The sequence below is a fragment of the Lineus longissimus genome, chromosome 10, assembly GCF_910592395.1.
Source record: "Lineus longissimus chromosome 10, tnLinLong1.2, whole genome shotgun sequence".
In the NCBI taxonomy this organism is placed as follows: Eukaryota; Metazoa; Nemertea; class Pilidiophora; order Heteronemertea; family Lineidae; genus Lineus; species Lineus longissimus.
Genome location: NC_088317.1, coordinates 1,990,427 through 2,012,025, shown reverse-complemented (window position 1 = coordinate 2,012,025; position 21,599 = coordinate 1,990,427). Strand labels below are relative to the sequence as shown.

The 21,599-nt window shown below is 40.6% G+C and overlaps 2 protein-coding genes across 10 annotated transcripts; both read left to right on the top strand.

Annotated features, from left to right (window-relative positions):
• The first annotated feature begins 202 nt into the window (after window positions 1–202).
• On the top strand, window positions 203–13,529 carry LOC135494900 (cilium assembly protein DZIP1L-like). Of its 9 annotated transcripts, none has more exons than XM_064783215.1 (23): window positions 203–350; window positions 643–789; window positions 974–1,143; window positions 1,301–1,504; window positions 1,678–1,902; window positions 2,975–3,058; window positions 3,366–3,575; window positions 3,954–4,040; window positions 4,263–4,343; window positions 4,631–4,723; window positions 5,237–5,302; window positions 5,578–5,728; window positions 6,534–6,575; window positions 7,665–7,728; window positions 7,894–8,044; window positions 8,226–8,303; window positions 8,552–8,648; window positions 9,992–10,196; window positions 10,332–10,553; window positions 10,689–10,899; window positions 11,124–11,218; window positions 11,364–11,443; window positions 12,151–13,529. In XM_064783215.1, exons 2-23 carry the CDS (start codon window positions 648–650, stop codon window positions 12,222–12,224), a joined length of 2,832 nt encoding a protein of 943 aa, XP_064639285.1. In that variant the 5' UTR covers window positions 203–350; window positions 643–647; the 3' UTR covers window positions 12,225–13,529. The 9 variants fall into 9 exon arrangements, with proteins under 9 accessions (XP_064639285.1, XP_064639282.1, XP_064639284.1 ...); XM_064783212.1 differs by lacking the exon at window positions 2,975–3,058 and adding an exon at window positions 2,293–2,391; XM_064783214.1 differs by lacking the exons at window positions 2,975–3,058; window positions 6,534–6,575 and adding exons at window positions 2,293–2,391; window positions 6,288–6,326.
• Window positions 13,530–14,157: 628 nt separating this feature from the next.
• Window positions 14,158–21,222, top strand: LOC135494890 (dynein assembly factor with WD repeat domains 1-like). The gene is made up of 10 exons (XM_064783203.1): window positions 14,158–14,232; window positions 14,999–15,071; window positions 15,299–15,443; window positions 15,693–15,874; window positions 16,156–16,363; window positions 16,508–16,614; window positions 16,897–17,018; window positions 17,291–17,463; window positions 17,607–17,769; window positions 18,220–21,222. The coding sequence occupies exons 1-10, from the start codon at window positions 14,193–14,195 to the stop codon at window positions 18,252–18,254; spliced, it is 1,248 nt and encodes a 415-aa protein (XP_064639273.1). The 5' UTR covers window positions 14,158–14,192; the 3' UTR covers window positions 18,255–21,222.
• Window positions 21,223–21,599: the final 377 nt, after the last annotated feature.

The following is a 21,599-nucleotide window of genomic DNA, read 5'->3' as shown; positions in this document are numbered from 1 at the left end:
ATAGTAGGGAGCGAAACGACTGAGGGCGAAAAGGTTAGGAAGCGAAACGACCGCAATTCAGGCCTATTGCATCTATTTATAAGGAAACAATAGGCTTAAACAACATAAATTTTTTTTTTATGATGCTCATTTTGCCGAACTTTTTTTTAAATAAAAGGGTTTTGAAGGTATTTCCCAGGATTCTGTGCGTGTTCTGTATGGTTTCAAAATGGCGACAAATTGAAAAAATTTACCCGACCACGCCTGGAAATGTTAGTCATAAAGTTATTATTTCTTGACTAATTCTGTTTTCAACTGATCGTAGAGAGAGAACTGACAATTCTCCTCACTGAGAAACTAAGTTTGATGAGGTTAGTGCTCTGTGATCGAAGAATTCTGGAAATCATTTCAGTGTTTACCTTTTCCAACGCTCTGTTATTTGTATGTCTGTAGTGTATTGTAGTGCATCATGTACAGGGTCTGGTTTGACATTTGGTAAAACCCCGCTTCAAGGTTTTTTACTTAAAATGATTCTTTTCGACTGATCACAAGACTTTACAGGTACGATTTACAACAGAAATTCCATACTATACAGTAGGCGCGGCATACGCCGCAAGCCTAGCCGAAAGCGTAATTTTATACCCTGTTGTGTTCCATTTCTAGAAATAATGCCTGGAATGGTGCCTTCTCAATTGAATGGTGGACCTCCACCATCTTCATTTGGATACTACAGTGGGTCACCTGTCAAGGCGAATGGTTTAGCTTTCACCATGAAGAAAAGGATGGAAAGAATTGATTGGCGCAAAGTTGGTATGTATTTAAACTGCTGTTAGTGTTAGGCATATGCTGTCTGGCTTGAGTGTTGAAGGAAATGTGAGAAAATGGAGAATAAACTGCAAATTACATGTAACGCTACTTAGTCTGGGCAGCCTGATGTGGGAATTTCTTTTTTTGGATGTTTTATAAATGAAAAAACCGCTTGCTTCGATTCCAGCTGCCATAGATATAGACAGAATGTCCAGAGAGCTTGATTACACCAGTCTGCAGGAGAACATCATGAACATCACATTCTGCAACATCGAGGCTGAAATAGACACGAGAAGCATGGATCCAAACTTTCTGAAGTTGTTTAAACTGGCTCAATTGACCATTGAATATCTATTGGTGAGTGATTTTAGGAAACTTGGTGATGTCATATTTACTCTGTCTTGGAATAGGTTTTCTCTGCTGCGATTTGAGTCATCCCATCTGGCTAACAAAAGTGACAGTCCGATCCACTCAGTCAATGTTTGCTCACTTTTGAACCAAATTTTTCTTGCAGCATTCTCAGGAATATCTTCAAGGCCGTACCGCGGGCGTCCATGAGAAAATGCGCCAGTTATCTCAGGAGCAGGAGGAAACCGAGAAAGCAATGGAAAAACTGAAGCAGGAGTTGGCTGATGTTAAAAAAGAGAGTCACAAGCGGAAGAAGCTTCTGGCTGCACAGCAGCAGATCTTACATTCTGGTGCCAACAGTTATAACAAGGTGAGTAAGTTAGAATCTTTGGTGAGACTAAGAGGGTGCTTTCTTTTCCTGGTTATACCAGTTTTCTGGTATTGACACTGAAGTGAGTTCAGGCACAGGTATTAATCTAGACGTACCACCCATAGAATATTGCATCTTTAGAAATAAACTAAAATGTCTGTTTGGTTTTCCAGTGTCCTTATTGTCAAAAAGCATTCATCAACCCTTCATTCCTCCAAGCCCACATGACCCGGCGACACAGTGAATACATGAGCTCTCAGACGCCCTCGCCAATCAATCTACATGTTGGTGGGAATCCAAGCCTTGAGAAAGAACTTCAGGAGTTCAAGGAGAGACTTCGTCAGACCGAGTCGCAGCTACTCGAGGAAAGGAACCGCTGGAATCAGTTATCCCAAATGGTAATGCTGCACTTTATTTGTGAAATATCTGAAGTTGAATAATTTATGTTGATTTCTTCAATTTGTGAGACCATCCTTTTGCAATTGTTTGTTTGATGTGACACAATTCTGTCACCAACTTTAAATTGGGTCATGTATGCAAAAATGTTAAACTTTGTCAAGTGCTGCTCACCTCACAGAGGAGTGTCAGCTATTGTATCAGTAAGGCCAAGGGTAGATTCCTTGATGAAGATTACCGGTACATGTGATGTCATCTTGACTCATAAGGGGTTAACATTGAGGAATTGCTCAGCGAGCACATCAGAATTGTGTGAATTTTCGACCTTAAAGCTTCTAGGTGACATGTAATGGCATTTGAGTTGACACCTAATAACTTACATGACTATTCAGAGCGGAGGTGAGCTCAAACTGAGCGTGAGGAAAAGTTGGGAGGCGGCCAAAGAAGCAGAGACGGATAAGTGGAAGGCAGACCATCTGGAGAAGCAGAGGGTACGACGTCGTCTGCTTCCAACAATGCTTAGATTGCTTGTTTACAAAAAACCTTTAGATAGCTAGTAATCCTGTTTCCTTCACTCCTTTTGTATAAAATATTTCAGCATTCAGGTGCCATGCTCTTCCTCTTCCAAGTCACGTAGTCCATCCACTTGGTCTTACAAATATTTCATGCAATACGTCATTGAGCCATTTAGAATGGCAACATTATTGTACTTACAGTCCAAGAACACATTCTGCCAGGGCTGGTATACAATAATACATGTATGTGATGTCAATAAATTCTTACTCTAAAGTAATTTGAAGTACATGTAATAAGTTTTTCGTGACGTGTAGGTGTCATCATCATCGCCATATTGGATGGCAAAATGATGTTATTACAGTTCAACAGAACGGCGCTCTGTCATGTCTGATATCTCAATGAGCAGCGTAGATCTTCGGTGGGCATGAGTGGTGAATGAACCAGTGACTTTCAAATGCAATGATTTTGTAAGACCAAGTAGATGAGCTTCAGAATGACACATTTTGTATATATTGTGCCTAGATAGCAGCTTATGCTTGTAGTTTTCCTAATTTCTAGGCGCCTTCAGAGCGTAAAGCTTGGGAAGAGAATAAAAGTAAAGAGGTAGAATCGTGGAAAAACTCACAGCTTGTCGAACAGAAGGTAATAAGACTATGGGATTTCCCATTCAGCAGGGGAATTATGCTGACCGAAAAAGGATGTCTTTGAGTCATTAGAGCTTGTAATTTGTTGTCTTCTTTATAGCTTATTAGCATTTTACGAATCAACTTCAGGCCAAGGTCTGTACCATTCGATGGTTTGTACCAGGTGTCAAAATAAACATGATACACTTTTAGAATTGAATAGCATCACAACTCTCATTCATTTCGTTGATACTGTTTCAAAGATTTGTTGAAGGATATTTCAGAAACAATAAAAAACTTAAAGGTATCCATCTTCTTCCTTGTAGAAAGAGATAGAGCAAGTCCGCGAAATGTTCATGAAGGAATTCAACGAGCTGAATGCAAAGTTTCAAGCCTCCGAGCACCAGTTGAACGAAATCCAGGGACGGTACGGCCCGAGGTCAAACCTTGGTGAACTGAAGGATGATGTGGATGATGACGCGCTGGTGAAGCAGCGAGAAGAAGTGGCGATGTTGAAGGAACTGCTTGCAAACAGAGTAAGATTTGTTTTGAAGAACTTATGACTTTGTATTTCATACATTATCAAAAGTAAATGGAATGTGACCTTAAGTCCAACTCGCATGTATGGGCAAGGCTGTGATGTTAGTTCGAAGTACTTGGAGTACTTGTTTTGAAAAATATTTCAAACAGTTTATCATCTACACCTGAATAGTGTATAGTACCCCCAGGTATATGGCACGGCTTAACCCGCCGGCCATGAGGGAATTCCTTTATGGCCCAGTGGTTGGCGCGTTGGCCCCAGAGTGGAAGTTAAGCAACGTTGAGCGCGGTCAACCTTTGGATCGGTGACCGGCGCGTATAATACAAATAGGATACTTGGCCTTTGCTGTAATAATGAATATTTATGATTTCAGTTGGCCAATGTGGAGACCTCTATCAACAGTCAGGTGAAAACGGAAATCAACAACATGCAGAAACAACAAGCAAACGAGTTAAACAGGGTGCGTGTAGAGATATTTCAGTGATATTTGCCGAGTTCGAGCTACGTTTAAAAGAAGACATTGTGTATCCAGATTACTGTGTAAGCTATTTGGCTTTTCTGCCTTTCCACTACTTTGCCTCTGACTTGTGTAGGCCCAATGGACAGGAAGACCAGGGAACTGCGTCAGAGATGTGCAAACTTCATTCAATATGGTACCATTTCTCTAATATGAATTTTCCAGCTGCGTGACCAGCTCAAGGATCGGCAGATGTCCTCTGGCGAGAAGCCACAGTTTGATGAGAGAATAGAAGAACTCTTGATGGTAAGTATGAATGCTTAGTTCAGTCCAGTGTTTTCTGTAACCCCAACAAACATTGCAAGGCCTGTGCACCAGGCCTGTGCAACACCAGTGTGACTTGTATTAATGTGCAATCTCGCTTGTAAGATTCTGGTAATGGTCTTTATTGGACTGGTGTGATGATGTTTGGATAAAAACTTGGTATTACCCTGTTGTGTGTATAAAGGTACAATTGATATTTTGGGTGCGTACCATTTTCCATTTGACTAGCATTGTGGTCATTTGTCTAACTACATGCGCTATGTTTAAAGGAATCATCACGGGAGTCTGAACGACTCTTGCAATCCGCCCCCATGGACATGCTGGACGGTGGGGACGAGGTGGTCAGTTTTCAAGTTGCCACTGTGAGTAAAATGCATTAGTAGCAAAAATAGCATTACACGTGCTTAGTATTAGTCGCTTCAGTACATCTTAGTGTCGCATATCTGTCATTGGGGTTGAGTGGGTACTGCTTACCGCTTTCTTTGCAGCCAGATAAGTATCTATATCTTGAATGTTTCATACCTTGTCCTTTGTACATAGTCTGGTGAACTGTATGTGTGTTTGTACGTATCACAGCTTGCCATATAGAACCCTTCCTTCTTGCAGGTGTACAAATTGCCCCCTTTTCAGAATATAAGTTGAGAACCTGGTCCCTAACATGAACATATGTAGTCAATCATTCAATTGGGGTGGTCGCCGCCACTCGACCTTTCTGGGGGCACAGATCACGAATGCTAAATAGTGATCCGCCAAAACAGTATTTCAAGTGTCCCGTTGCAAGTGGGGTTCAGTACTTCTTCCTAACTCTTGCTTCTCTAGCCTACATGTCTTGCCTGCTAGCTTATCCACGCTTGCTTCTTTCTCTTGCTTGCTAGCTCTCCAAGCGACAGGAGGAAAAACTCCAAGAGCAGAATGAAAAGATTGAAAAAATGGTCGCAATTGTGAGTATTAGCTGCTTTGCTTATCATGCGTGGACTGCATATTCATAACTGCTTGTCTTCTCTGCTTCATTTATAGCCTTAGTTATTATCATAACCACCACATACAGTTTGAAATTTCATTTGGAAAAACAGTAGTGTGGTCTGCTGCCTGAAGCTACGGGCATGCACGATCACATTTATGTAGACGATGCAGCTAAGAGTTTCAGAGGAAATGATTCAGCTGCCACTTCCTTTGGACCTTCTCTTCATGAAGCCGTGTGATCCATTATTTCCAGCCTGCGGCCTCCGCTCCATCTCCACCTCGTAAACGAACGTCCTCACCGAGACATGAGCCACCATCGAAGAAGCAGAAGGAAGTAGCTCGTCTAAGGGAGGTACCAAAGATGAACGTGGAAGCACCTTCTTCAGCGGAAGAGGAAGAATCAGGTAGATAATATTGTTAAATTGATAAAGGAACATTCTGTCAAGTGCTGTCGGTTGAAGAAGCTGTGCAAGCCAAGTATTATCATGACCCCAAGGCATTGATATCTCGACATCCTCGGTAGGCCTACTGAAATGACAAAGGTAACCCTCGGCCAAGATGACGATGGTGGAAAATTAACCCTTCTCTTTAAGATTATGATTTGATTGTAAAATAATGATTATGCTAAATGAATGATACACTATTGGCAGTAGTGTTCTGAAAATGTAAGGTGTTCTTGAATTGACTATTATGATGTGAATGTGCTCATGTAAGTTCCTTTGTGTTGTTTGGACTGCATGTAGTGTGCGTGGGATGATGGCTTGCCTGCAGTTACATGCTGTAGCATTGTCTACAAGTGTGACCTTATGTTTTCTGCATGTAGATGGCCTGTTCTGTGTCGCTGTTCATTGTCAGCACATGATTAGCATAACTTGGACCACATCTGCGTGTAGTGGCTTAAGTAAACAGTGATAAATCTAGGTTTTGGTACTGAATTTATGTTGCCTCCTGTAATGCTTGCAGAACTGGAAGTAAAAGAGATAGTCCAATGGACAAGTAAAGGTAGACATGTTTTTAATGTGGTGTATATACATGTGTGGCAATAGTCTAGTGTTAAATGTTGGAGGCTGGGAATATTACGTACCAGAACAGAGCGCTCGCTATCTGCTACTGCTTGTACTGGTATCATATACTCGTTCATGCATGCTGAATTATGGTGAAGGAACGGATATTTGGCCCCATTCTTTATATTGTGTTCGATGTTTACAGAACTAGAAGTGAAAGAGGAGATGGTCCAGTGGACGAATCAAGGTAGAATTGTGCAGAATTCGTACTAAAAGTGGTTTTGGGCTAACTATAATGTCTGGTTGGAGAAACAAGCACTTTTAAAACTCTTCATTGCTCTTTTGACCTGAATCAACAAAACCTGCTGCTTCGGAGTGCCCCAGGTCCTGACCACAATGTCGGACTATGCAGTTAGTGGGATACTGCTTGTGACGGCACTGTTTAACTTTGACAAGGTATTTGCGAGAATATTTCTGATATCAGCAAAATCGGGCAAGCAGAGCTTGTATGAAATGATGAGTTTTGTAATTTAATTGCTTCTCCAACTATTTGTATCCAATGGATAACAATACAGTGTTCAATAGCCCCTTGCTAACATTCCCTTCCTAACAGTTACCATGGTAGTATGATCTGGCTTCAAACCCATTGAGCAATAGGTACAGTGGAACCTCGCTTAGCAGACAAATCTCCAGAGGACATCCTCTCTGATAAGGACACTGTATTCGGTCCAAAATGAGTCATTTCAATTGAATTTGACCTCTGTATTCTGGTCACCTCTTAATTAAGGACAGCGTGTGTCGGTTCCATGGGTGTCCTTAATAGAGAGGTTCTACTGTACTTTGGTAATACCGTCTGCAGACTTTCCCCATCCAAAATCTCATGACGAACAATGGATTATTGCTGCATCTTGTTCCATTGATGCCGTTCCTCTAATTCTTCAATCTCAAAATAACCAATCACTAATTTCATAGTTAGGCTACCTTGATACTACTATGCCTGAACCGATTCATTCTTTGTCTAATTCAAGCTTCATAATAATCATATCAAGTTCCCTACTAACACATCTTTCATTTATTCTGTGTGTTTATAGTAATTTCAGGACCATAAAGCAGAGAAATGTCCATTTGCTATGAATTCTAACCAAACAAAAAGCTTGTGCCTGACTTTTATTTGTGCCGACGCACGCTTTTCGTAATACTAGTAGAATCAAAATGACAATCAGATAACGGTTTTGGACAAGGAGTGTCTTCCTTCCCCAAGTCTGTTAAACAGCTCTCCCCTTTCTCCCTCAAGCAGAAAATTCACTCTAATTTGCATTTTCTCCATGTTTTTCAGCGTTGGATATGGAAGGAATGTACGGCCATTCGACCCTGGATAGCTCAGGTCTCAGGACAGGAGAGTAAGTAGTATAACAGTGCCCAACTGAATGAATACACCAATTGGCTGCAATAGACTCAACCAAATCTTTCGTAAAACTTATTAAAGGGATGGAATGCATGCATAGGACTCCTCTCCATCGTAGATAACAGCTGCCTTGATATGTAAGCTTATTTTCTATTTGTAGACTTGGTACATCAGAGGATCTTGTTGGCACGATGGTACGAAGCTCTCGACTTCAGGCCCATCTCAGGAACAACCCGAGTGTGTTGAAGGGAATGAAGGAGGAACTGCTACAATTGTTGATTGAACAACTGGAGGACCGAGGCATCCCTGCAGTAAGTTTTGAATATCTCTATTGGTACTATCTTGTTCAATTTGTGTTTGACTTTGAGAGCTGGGGAGAAAGTGTATACGTGTAGTGGTTCCTTCATCATGGCTAGTGATTTTCACCTGTGTAGTGCAAGACCAGTGGATGACTATAAAACTCTGTAAGCCTGGCTTATCTTATATTTACAGGACACAACTGGTATTAGTAATGTAGTACTGAACAACAAGCTTGATCTGCTGCAGAAGGAGAGACAACAGATTGCAAAGGTGAATATAAGAAGAGAGATTTGTGTTTGAAATGCAGAATAACTAGAGTTTGCTGTCCTTGCTTGAAGTACTTGGAGACCCTCTTGTCCTCTTGGAGTAACTCACATCACTTGATTTTCAAAGAGAAACGGTCACTCGGTATTGAGTAGTGTGAACTCGCAACCTCTTTGTCTTGAGGTGGACGCTCTAGTAACTATGCTGCTTCCACAGTACGGTTTTTGTCAACCTTACTTTTTTTCTCTTTGTAGAAAAATAAGAATTTCTGGGATATTCGACGCCAGTTTGAGAAGAAGGTGGACAAAATGGCTTGGGAAAGGTATATCGATTCAAGAGGCTCGCCAAAAGGTTAGTAATAATAGTATCAAATTGATTTGCTCCTTGATTGATTTGTTTCTTAAAGACCGACCTTTTCCAGATACCAAACACCGGGTGGAGAGCAATTTACCTATGGCCTGCCCACATTTGCGAGATGCAGGCTGCCTGAGCTCTGGCCCCATGCTGGCAAGATAAGGCTAATGTGGCTTGACAACTGAAGTGTGATGAATGTAAACAATCTCAAAAGGTTGCTTCAGTTCCATATCTTGGTGCTTTACCAAAATTAGATTTCGGGTTTATGTACTCCAATTTGGGATGTTTGAGAAAAAAGAATTAAAAGAGACATTTTTTGAAATCATTTCAAGTTTTCTTTTGCCACCTAATATTCAAAGTGATCATGCAGGTACTCATTAGCAAACAAAGAAATATTTATGAAATGAAAAGCTAAGAACATGTGAGCAAACCTAAATTTATGCATGACTCACAATCCAAATTACTCAATGAAGGCCTATAGACCTGCCGGATTTTAGGAATACTAGTATAAATCAATGTGTTATTTTACTTTGTGGATTAACCTTGTCTAGAAGAAACCAAGGGAAACTATAAATTGTGCTTTGATTGATAAAGTCAATGAAACACAACAAACAATTCAATGTCTGAGGTATCCTTCATTTTCTGATATTTAGAAAATGCTTTTTCTCCTGCATTGTTGAAATAAAATGTACGATATACTATTTTGGTGTGCAGTAATATTTGAAAATAAATCTACATGTAAACCTAATCCTGCAATATTTCAATATTTTATTCAGAGAATTCTAATTCTACCAGACTATAATACCCGGCCAAACCTATGCTTCAATAAACTAATTGCACTTGACATATGCAGTGATAAACTTGAGCGCTCACAGCATGTGGCCTATATAGCTTTCCCTCTGATGTTACCTAGCCAGGCTGCATCATACTGACATTGCCCCTGATTCGTTCTGGCCATCTACTTGCCCCGCCTCCATAGTGCCAATCATATTCAAAAAATAGAGGGGCAGGCCCTGAAATCTTCTAATTTCTCTTTATTGGCTGGGAGATAGGACTTGAACTTTAAGAATGTTGTTGCTGAGGCATTCATAGATTTGACTGACAGTTTCCAGGAAATTCTGAGGCCTGATAACAAAGTTATGTGGGATATTTTAATCTTGACCGTTGGAGGTCCTGGGAGCAATGATATCAGTTGAGCACTGGATCAGTGACAGGTGAAGAGCCTTTTATACCCGGGGTCGGTCTTTAAAGTAAGAGAATGTGGTCCAAAAGTTTGATCATAGCAGCCAAATCCGAGATTGCAAGTTTTTCAAGTGATGACCCTCTTTTCTGACACTTAGGCAAGTCAAAGAAGCATTCAAGCCTCTCAGTGTCCCCACGAGCAAGTCCAAACGTTGGTAGGAGGAGTCCCTTAATGAGTAAGAAGTCACCTCAGGCCCCTAGGAAGAACCCTGTGGCTTCAAAGAAGAGTCCAAACGTAGCGAGGCGGTCGCCTTCTCCACCGAAACCAGCACCGAGGACTTCAACTACTCTCTCGACTTCAGCGTGAGTATGAACTGCCTATTCTTCTGGCTCTTAGTGGGTTTAGAGGCGACCTCAATCAAGGCTAAAATTCTGCACTGGCAGTGTTGTATTGTAACTAAGAGGTTTTATGATAACCAAGTGTTTCTCTGTTTATAGCTCGTCGACAATGCGAAGTGAAGAGGACTGGGACACAGAAGAAGAGGAAGAAACCGAGGAAGATGAGGATTACACCGAGGACAGTGCTGCCCCCAGTGCCAGGGATGTGAAGACGGCCGTCAATGTGGTCATGTCGACTCCTAAACAGCCATCACCCAGGAGAGAACAGAATCTGCCCAAGAATATTGAACATGATGAGAGTGAGTGGGACTCGGAAATAAGGTACACTTATACTTTGTTTCTCTAAGTTAGAGGTTCATCTGGTTTTCAATTTGTTTGAGAAGTTCTTTGATCAGAAGAAAGAGGCAAAATTACCTCAGAATGTTTCGACATAAGACCTATTACCTTATTTTTCAGCGAACTGAGTAATATCATTCCAAGCGGTGACAATAATCTACGCGAACGTCCCGCTTCCGTCCCAACACCGGTCAAGAAAGGTCCGAATGTGGAGAGGTTGAGTCAGTCTATTGAGTTACAGTTGACCGGCCGTGGAGGCAAGAAGCCAGTCGGCGGGGTGAATACTCTCGGATCTACTGGAAAATTTTCTCCGAATCCAAATAATAGACAGGTATGAACAAGATCTAGCGTTATTCTGATACTCGGGGTGCCCAGCTGATGGACTGTGATGGAATGGAGAAGAGATTTTCGGAAAAAGTCATCATCGTGGCCAATAATGCGATCAAGAATCATAAAACTAATCTTTATCAATTCTTGTCACTATTGAAATATTACTTCCTAGCATTGGTATGTGAAACTTTTAGGACTTGAATATTTCATTTGTTTTGTTTTCAGCACGGTCAACACCATGACAACGACGATGATGACGACAGTTCGTCTATCTCCATATCATCGCTACAGGATTTGAACCAGCCAAAGCCAGCTCCAAGGTAAGGCTAGTCAGCTGAATACAGAACAGAGCATACGAGTAATGTTTTTGCCAGAACAACTGTTAATATCTGTCACTGATTAAAAAAAAATGTGCAGACTCATTTGTCACCGAATTTTGAATTACATGTATGTCTTTATTTTCAGGAAAGCGGCAGTCCGTGGCTCAGGTGAGACCGACTTCTCAACCAACACGTATGGCACAAGTGTGTGGGGATCATCCAAAGGTGAGTGAGAATGACCTTGAACTTGAACTCATTAGGTCGAGGTCAGTTTAAGAGTAGTTCAGTTATCATCAATTGCACCGAGCTTTTGTAGGTTGTAAAGCTGAAGGACATAAAGGTCATATCTATTTTCAAGTTGAATCCATATTGGCGTCAGTTGACCTTGAAATGGCATTCATTTACAGGGATATATAAATGGTCCACTAACATTTTGGCATGGCAAAATTATTTACCCCTCGCCCACACCTGCCTCCCCATACGTTTCATGAGCCCAATCTTGCTGATTCCAGCGGAGGACACTTGGTAGCATCGACAGAATAGGTGATTGTTTACTGATGTTGTGATTCTTCAAGCACATGCTGCAGGAATTTGATGAAAAATGTTTGGCAGTTTTGCCAAATTATCTTTTTTTGTGCACAATTTACATGTAGGTCCCGTACACTCCAACAACATCTTTGGTCTACACAAACTGATGCGAGTTCTAATTTACTTCTATCTTTTCTTTATTTTGACAGTTTTCATTTTGATTGTTAGCTTGCAGTGTCTATTGCACCAGCTATTGTCTGCCAACCAGTAGAGATAGAGTGTTTAGATCATGCTCAGAAAGTTCCTCTCGAAATTTGGACAAAACGATTGTAGGGAAAGTTTTCAGCTTTCAATATGGGTAACATTTACTTCATATTAATTGCCTTCCGACTCTTTCTTTTCAGCCAACAACCCAGCAGCCAAAAGCTCTGTCAGTGTGACCGATTGGGACTCAGACCTTGAAATAGATGACCTCTAAGCATGTTGTCCTAACAACAGAGAGTCTTGTGGAATTTGATTTGTGACAACATGTCTGTCAGTCCTTTAAAAAGTAATGTATTGGTGCCCAGGAAGTGTGACAGTAGTCTGCAGGGCAGATTTTTGTAAACTATTGATGTAAATTTGCAGTTGATCTGCTTGAATGATAAAATTGTAGTTTTTAGATCATTTTGTTATTTCTTGTATTTTGTCTTTTACAACCCATATCAAAAGTGCCTTAGTTTCTCGATCCCATTATTTCAAGCTTTTACATGTATGTTCAGTTCTCCTTGCTGGGCAAACTTTTAGCTGAATCTACTTTTCGTCCCGCCCGTCTTAAGTCTAAAAGGAAAACATGTCTGAAGCACCGACTTGGTGGGTTCATTAGAATGAAACTACAGTACTCATTGTTTCATATTATTTCGAGAATCGGCCGTGGGTGTTTGCAAGGAGGCTGAACTTGGTAAATGGAATCGAAATTAACAAGATTATCTGTTTGAAAATATGCTAACAGTCTTCAGAAACATCACTGTAAAAGTCAGCCTGATGACCTCTTTTTTCGGTTTCGATCCCATCTGTTTGAGGTCAGACTAAGAAAATATTGTATAATTTTTGAGCGACTGAAAGATTTTATTATGCTACAGTTAAATATTACCCTGTTATCTTTTGATACTAGGAAGAGGAATTTAATGTGCTTTAATGAAATACACAAAGAGATTTGATCAGACTCCATCCAGAATTTATGAATTTTATAGCATAATTTTCATTGTTAATACTGTTTACTTTAAATCAAAATGCAAGAGTCCATTATTACAAAATATTATGCCTGTATTCCCCTTTTGAGTGTTTATCCATCCAGTTTAATTGGAAATCCATCCAAATGTCCTACCTACATGAGTGACCCATGATACTTGATGCTAACCCTCCATGATGTATGAATCCGCCCAAATGTTTTGAAAACTATGCTCGGTGTACTTGTTCATGAGCAGGTTTAAAGAAATCAAATGTTTTGTACAGTTTGCAGTTTTATCTGTCCCTTATTGCAAACCTTAAGTTCGAATGCATCCAATCTAAGCATTTAGACTCATAAGAATAACATCATTTTCAATGGCAAGCATTTGCCAAAAATTTCTCTTTCATAGAAGTCACATAATAATCAGTATAAGATTTTAGTTTTGTTATAACATCATATCATATTCAGTTATCTTCTCATATGGAAATGTAGATAGTGTTGATAAATGTAGGTACCGGTACAAAACACCGAAGTTTAGATGTTATTTATTTTCTAATAAATACTTAGAAATAAGAGGTTTCGTTTTTCGTTGACTTTGATCTCCTACTCTCCTCACTCAGATGGACAGCTACATAAAACTAGAATCCTGGAGAAAAGACAACCTGGATCATGTCACATCTAGTCGAGACAAGGTACAGATCACATGACACTTCAATCTTGTAGAGACATGTTACACCCTGTAGTGGAACACGACAGACTCTGTCGTTGGATGGCACATCCAGGGAAGACCTGGAAAGATCAGGATGAGGCAGGCAGTCCCTGGTTTCTGGCTCTTGGGACTCCTGGTCTCATCAGTATACAGTAGATCTCTATTAAGGACACCCTTGGAACTGACAAATGCTGTGCCCTTCTGACAGAGGCCAAATTGTAAAGAAATTGCCTACTATGTCATCAAAGTCTCTCCGTAATGGAGCGTGTTATGTCGGGTGTCCTCTAATGGAGGTGGTGATTTGCAGATAAGAGACAGAGACAAAGAACAATACTTCTGATTCATCTAGAGACTTAACCTTAATCAGAACCGAGACAAAGACAAGATACAAGCCAATATATAATGGATCACAGCTAAAAAAACTTGACCATGTTGGTTGAGGAGAAGAGAGTGTTAAAGTGTATTCACTGCGACAACAACAACATCAACAAAAATTCGCCATTTTGCATTTTTCCACCTCTCAAAAAATGAAATTGAAACGCTTTCTTCTGCGTTATTATCCCCCAGGTAAACTCATCATTACGAGGATATTTGTTAGAAATAAACTTCTTACACGAGAGAGTAATTTGAGCCTAAATATTGGGATGGGAGTTCGTTAAACTGTGAAAAAACGGGTCGTTCGCGAAACCATCGACTGCTTGTGCTTGGCTACCGGCTTGCAGTGCATTATCTATGTACAATGGATGTACATTCTACATGTTTGTACATATAGTACATCATATATTTCAGTGCTGTTTGTTTGATAACATTTAGGCCTTCAAGATGGTCAGGTAGTGGGCATTTGTAATTTGTTTAGCCGCTATGTACACTCGACTCAGTGTTGGCGTATAGGTAATACTTGACTTGCCAATCTCAGCTCGACGCCGAACTGCAGCGCCACTCGCGGACAAAGATAGAACAACTCGACATTTTTTTCACCGGTTTTCTTGCTGCACATGCGTACCAGCGTCATCTTTTGTTGATTTCCGCTGGTACGCATGCGCAGCGAGAAAACCGGTGAAAAAAATGTCGAGTTGTTCTATCTTTGTCCGCGAGTGGCGCTGCAGTTCGGCGTCGAGCTGAGTTTGGCAAGTCAAGTATTAGGCTACAGCCAAAGCAAGTGTAGATTGTATTCAGCCCTTCAGTTCAGGCAGCTTCAGGTTTCACTTTCAGAACATCGTCGGACAGGCGACCTCGTCCACGGTTGTTGTTCTGTTCTTGCGACATTTCTTCGCTTTGTCCTGTTTTCCTGTTAATTTAAATCGCTCTTTCAAGTGATTCTTGACTTTTGCAGGGATTATTCTTGAGTATGAACAGAAAGGTGTCCTGAAGACAAAATCAATAGATCTGCTGGACCTTCGGCCAGAGTAAGTTGTCTCATTGCCTCTTGCCAAACTCATGACCATGATGGAGCAACTTGTTTAGAGTACTTAGTCTTTCACTTTCATTGCAGAATACTGAGGAGTAGAAGCTGTTAAATTTTCTGCCTCCTCATATTGAGAACACTGCAGTGTTCATAGAACCAAACCAGTCTTGTCAATGACTGGTGATTTTGAAGATGAAGGAATACACAAAATCTTCTTTATTTTTCCAGGACTGATGTAGATGCTGTGGTTGATGAAATTGCCAGAAAAGAACCACTTGTCACCCCGAGCAAAACAGAACAGATCCGGAAACTTATAATACGTTTACAGGAGAAACAGTTACAGCAAGAAGAGAGTAATTTCTACTTGTTCAAGGTAAAAAAGAAAGTCTGAAACCCGGGGTCTGAAACAGTGATAATCATTGCTGGGCAGAGCGACAAAAATGGCTTGTTTGCACAGTGCTTTTGGTGACACTCTATCCATCTGTGAATGGAGGACAAAGAAGATTGAACTCATCATTTGAAAGCTCTTGATAATCATTTTTCAACTGTACCATTTGTGCGAGGATTCGTTGTATCTTTGGTTTACTTGTAAAAGACTTTCTCAAATCTTTATTTTCCTCAGGTGCTGCGAGCTCACATTCTTCCACTGACCAATGTCGCCTTCAATAAATCGGGTACTAGTTTCATTACTGGCAGTTATGATCGGACATGTAAGGTATGGGAGACGTCCTCTGGAGAAGAGCTACACACACTGGAGGGTCATCGCAATGTGGTTTATGCAATAACGTTCAACAATCCTTATGGGTGAGTTGTATTTATGACTCAATTAGTATCCATTTCTCAAAAAGTAGCCAGTAGAGTGTCCCAGTGACCAAGTGAGTCAAGTGAACAAGCATGTGCTCGATATTGAGGCTAAGCTCGTACTGTAGCTGGTGGCCCCAAACTGCGGACGATTTTAGAAGTCTGGTGGCCCTTGGCTTGCCTGGGGGTGTCCAGCTAGACCAAGAATGAGAGCCAAATTGCATCTTGGCCTGGAGTACGGTAAGCATGCGTTTTACTAACTCATCATGATTTATTATTTTCAGAGATAAAATTGCAACTGGTTCTTTTGATAAGACCGCCAAATTATGGAGCACCGAAACTGGAAAATGTTACCACACATACCGAGGTCATGCTGCGGAAATCGTGTGCCTGAGCTTCAACCCACAGAGCACCATTCTTGCCACCGGGAGTATGGACACAACGGCAAAGTTATGGGATGTTCAGACTGGTGCAGAGATGTCGACATTAAATGTAAGTTACAGAGATGGAAACCTCTCAACTGTTAAAGTCGTGATATGTGTCCAGCTGGCTTGTATTGGTGGGCACAATATCTTGGGGTGTTTTTAAACCTGGACCCATTGAAGGTGACTAACAAACAACTTTTTTCCAATTCAGGGTCATTCAGCTGAAATCATTTCAATAGCCTTCAACACAAATGGAACGCAAGTCATTACTGGTTCATTTGATAACACAGTCTCAGTTTGGGATGTTAACTCCGGAAAGTAAGTTATTGTCGTATTATTTGCTTGTGAAACACCTTTGTATATCATTTGTGTCAAAATATATGACAAGGTGGAACCCTCATTGCAACATTAGGTAATGTCTTCTTTGTATAACCTGCATCACCTCATTTTTGGTTTAGAGATGTTAGAACTGTAGGATCAAGATGAAATTTGTCCAAATGAGATTATTAAGATTCAAGTGAGCCACAGTCATTTGGCCTTGGCATTATCTCTTATATTTATGACCATTGTCTCTAACTCTCGTCTCGTTGTCCTTTCCAGGAGGATCCACACCTTGATAGGCCACAAGGCTGAGATCAGCAGTGCCCAGTTCAACTGGGATTGTTCACTTATAGCGACAGGTTCTATGGATAAAACTTGTAAACTATGGGATGCTTCAACCGGTAAATAAGGATTTTGTCTTTTTTTGCGATTGTACCAATACATGTCCCTGGATTTCTAGTATTGTACCATAATCGCCCAGTAACTAGGCCGATTCATCCAGGTGCTGCAAGGGTTGTGTGCGTGGTAGACCAGCTATATATCCACTGCTCTGTGGCTCTTCATCCTTTGATGAGTCTCTGGACCTAAGTCTCTCTGCCAGGGCAGGTAAAAGATTTCACACGGGTCAAATTTACTATTGATTCTTCTAAAAGCCTTGAATGTGTGTTTTCAGGGAGATGTTTGGGCACATTGAAAGGTCACGAAGATGAAGTTCTAGATGTTGCATTTGACTATACCGGGCAGTACCTGCTGACAGCGTCTGCTGATGGTACAGCCAGATGTTATAATGCTGTGACCCATCACCAGGAGTGCAAGATGGAAGGACATGAGGGAGAAATTTCAAAGGTAGGACTCATCGTACACTTTTGGCTCGCGAATTCAACACATTGCCTGATGCGTATCATTATCATTTTGGCGTGCACCAACTATCCTGCTATCACCCTAAAGTATTGTCTGTATCAATAAAGTTTTATTGCATTTTTCTTCAGATTACGTTCAACCCCCAGGGTACCAAGATTCTGACGGCAAGTGCTGATAAGACAGCACGGCTGTGGGACCCGGAGACTGGCGAATGTAAACAGATCTTGGAGGGACACACGGACGAGATATTCAGCTGCGCTTTTAATTACGAGGGATCAATCATCATTACTGGTAAGGGTTTGTGATGAGATTGTTTAACCCTTTTACTGCCAGGTCCAGAAATGCCTGCATGCCACGGCTGACCAGCAACCCGTGTAGTTTCAAAACCTTGGAAATGGAAGACAGAAAGGGGATGACTTTCATCAGATTGTATCATCCTGTTCATTGAGATTTCCTCTTTATATTAAACCACAAAAACCACAGGTCTTACTCTTGGAATCAAAATACAATGGTCCCGGCTTAATCGTCACTTTGTTTCTCCTACTGGTCGAGTTCAAGAATGAGCGCTTTGTAGCTGCTCCTTGAAACCCCAGATTGACTTCTGTGGAGACCGGGATGATGATAGTCCCAAAACGCTTGAGAATACCCAGCTATTGAGTAATTCGAGCGCTATATAAGCGCCGACTATTATTATTATTATATTATTTTGTCTTTTTCATGATGAATTTCTTTTTTTTTCAGGTAGCAAAGATAACACTTGTCGTATTTGGAGATGAAGCACCAAACTTGTGCCATAGTTCAGTCATATGTCAATAGGTGTCCCCCTGCATTGCAACGCCATTATCAGTATGGAAGATACAGCTCTGCGGCACACACCACAGATGTTCATGTAACTTTGTGGTCAAGGACAAGGCCGAAGCTAAATTGATTGGACTTTCCATGTGTTGGCCATTCGTACTTCTCGAAATTTATGATAGTAGATTGATGTCAGTGTGAAGGATTACCCAAACATCTTGCATTATGGAGAACAAAAATGAGTTGATTGCAAAATTCCTCGAATTCAATCACAGCATTATGACATGTGTTTAGGTGCCTCCCTCTCTGTCCAAAAAAGGAACAAGTTATGACTGTTAGACAACTTGTCACAGGTTTTCTGATTGGTTCAGTCTCATCAGAGCTGGAGTTCTGGCCAATCAAAACTAACATCAGTTACATCTTGACTAGTTACTGTTTTCGTAACTCGTTCCTGCTTATTGGTAGGTAAAGGTTACACACTGTTCGTAGATATTTTTGGCTCACCGTAAGGGGAGTCTATACGATAGCGCTGTGTCCGTCGTCGTCGTCGTCGTCGTCGTCGTCGTCGTCGTCGTCGTCGTCGTCGTCTTATCCTAACAGTGGCACGTTTCTTAACTGCTAGGGCTATGAACTTGAAACTTTGTACACAGAATGCCCTAGGTCAGCTGACCTCTGACACTGATTTTCGGTCCGATCTGATTCTCTGTTTGGCCACCAGGGGGCCAAATGTCGATATCTAAAAAGTGTGATATCTCGCTTATTAGTGACTTGTTTTCGATAAAATTTTTATGGTAGGTACTCTTAGGAAGAATACATCACATATCTTACGGGTTTTCAATTTGACCTACTTTTCAAGGTCACAGAGGTCATATGGCGTAAATTGGCCGTTAGAGTGTAAACTATGGCACGTTTCTTAACCACTAAAGCTATGAACTTGAAACTTGGTACATATAACCCCCTATATCACATAGCCTCTGGTGCTGAATTTCAGTTTGATCTGATTCTCAACTTTGCCACCAGGGGGCCAAAAGTGGATATCTGAAAAGTGTGATATCTCGCTTATAAGTGACTTGTTTTCGATAAAATTTTTATGGTAGGTACTCTTAGGAAGAATACATCACATGTCTTACGGGTTTTCAATTTGACCTACTTTTCAAGGTCACAGAGGTCATATGGCGTAAATTGGCCGTTAGAGTGTAAACTATGGCACGTTTCTTAACCAGTAAAGCTATGAACTTGAAACTTGGTGCATATAACCCCCTACATCAGATAACCTTTGATGCCGAATTTAGGCCTGATCTGATTCTTTATTCGGCCACCAGGGGGCCATAATGGAAAAAGGAAGAAGTGCAATATCTTGCTTATTTGAGTGAATTGTTTTCGATAAAATTTTTATGGCAGGGACTTCTAGCAAGGATACACCACATGTCCTACGATTTTTGGATTTGACCTCCTTTTCTAGGTCACAGAGGTCAAATGGCGTAAATTGGCCATTAGAGTGTAACTATGGCACGTTTCTTAACTGCTGAAGCTATGAACTTGAAAGTTGGTACATGTAACCCCCTACATCAGATAATCTCTGACACCGAATTTTGGCCTGATCTGATTCTTGATTTGGCCACCAGGGAGTCAAAACTGAAAAAGTAGGACATGCAATATCTCGCTTATTAATGACTTTTTTTCGATGAATTTTTTATTGCAGGGACTCTTAGCAATCACACGATATTGATCTTGTTGATGTCATAGACAATTATTGGTTGGATCATAAACTTATATATACTGCCCTGTCTTATTACTTGACATCAATACACATCTAAAAAAAGTCTTCATGCCTGATTGTGTTCACCATATTCACCTCTAAACTAAGCATGATCCTGCCTACTAAAAGATGTATACGGTGAGCACAATGGCCCCTGGCCGTTTCATTGATAAGTGGCTTGATGTGTTCTGCTGATTACCATACTGTACATTCCGAAAACTTTAGCTTGCACAGTTGTTGTCCAAAATCTGCACGCACAAACAGAATTATGTGGGGTCATTCAGAATTGTCAATTATACATGTAGCAGTTGTTTATATAATTTCATTTTAGTTCAGAGTTAAACATCCGTCCTTTTATGGTAGACCAACTGCTGGTAATTTACTGCTTATTTTCATACACATACATGTATACCGAAGACTAATGTGTAACGTCACTTCTAAGATTCTTTATTTATTAAGTTCAGAGTTAAACATCCGTCCTTTTATGGTAGACCAACTGCTGGTAATTTACTGCTTATTTTCATATACATACATGTAACACGAAGACTAATGTGTAACGTCACTTCTAAGATTCTTTATTTATTAAGTTCAGGGTGAACTCCGTCCTATTGCTAGTGCTGCTGTTGATTTTCTGCTGATTCCATTATATAACCTAGACAAATAAATCTAAATCTGCTGAAAGGAACCTAAAACATTTGCTGGTTTACAATTGTTCAATAAGATTATCTGTGTTTATGATTTAGATGTCACGTCTGCTTTATAAACTGCTGCATGATCTCGTCCTTGCCTGTAGCTTTAGCTGTTAACGTGTATTGTGAATTTTCTAACTATGATGTGTGTGTGTGCTTAGTTCAAGGTTTTAACCCCATGTGCACCAAGTTTGCTGCATGTTGTCTTAAAATCAAGGAAAATTAGAAATTAGAAAGCAAGTAGTCTTTCTGTATGGTGAAGTGTTTTCTCCGTATTAATCTGTATATGGAATAGAAACAAACATTCTCAGTCAAAGAACGTTGGCAGTTTTGATTGTGCATTATGAGTTTGTCCTTATTTTCTTTTACACATAGTTAACATTTAGTGCTGTGCATGTTAGGTACACATATTACTTCATTCTGAGAAAGATGCATTCCAACTTCCAGATGTGTCCATGTTGAGGTAGATTTTGACACAAACATGTCCTTATTTTCAAAATAAACTACAAAAATTACTCCTCTCATTTGTTTCAATTCATTTTTCAAACTAGATTCTCTGTGGTGTGACTATGCTGCTAATCACAGTTTGAGACCCTCTCCCATGGTGCTCTGCACTCTGGCTTAAAATAGCCTAGAAAGTATGTGATAATGGCCAAAACTATGCAGATTTTGTTGGAGACCGAGTAACCCATGATTGTTACGTCATATGCGGAGTGCACTATCACAAGTTGCTAACAAAGAACTGCACAACACTATCAGCCACAGGCGGAGACAAAGTCACATCCAACCAATTTGGTTTCTCAGCCTGCTGATCTATTTTTGATGCGCGCCCATATTTTATGATAATGAGAAAACCTCCCTCGTTCAGTCGAGTTCTA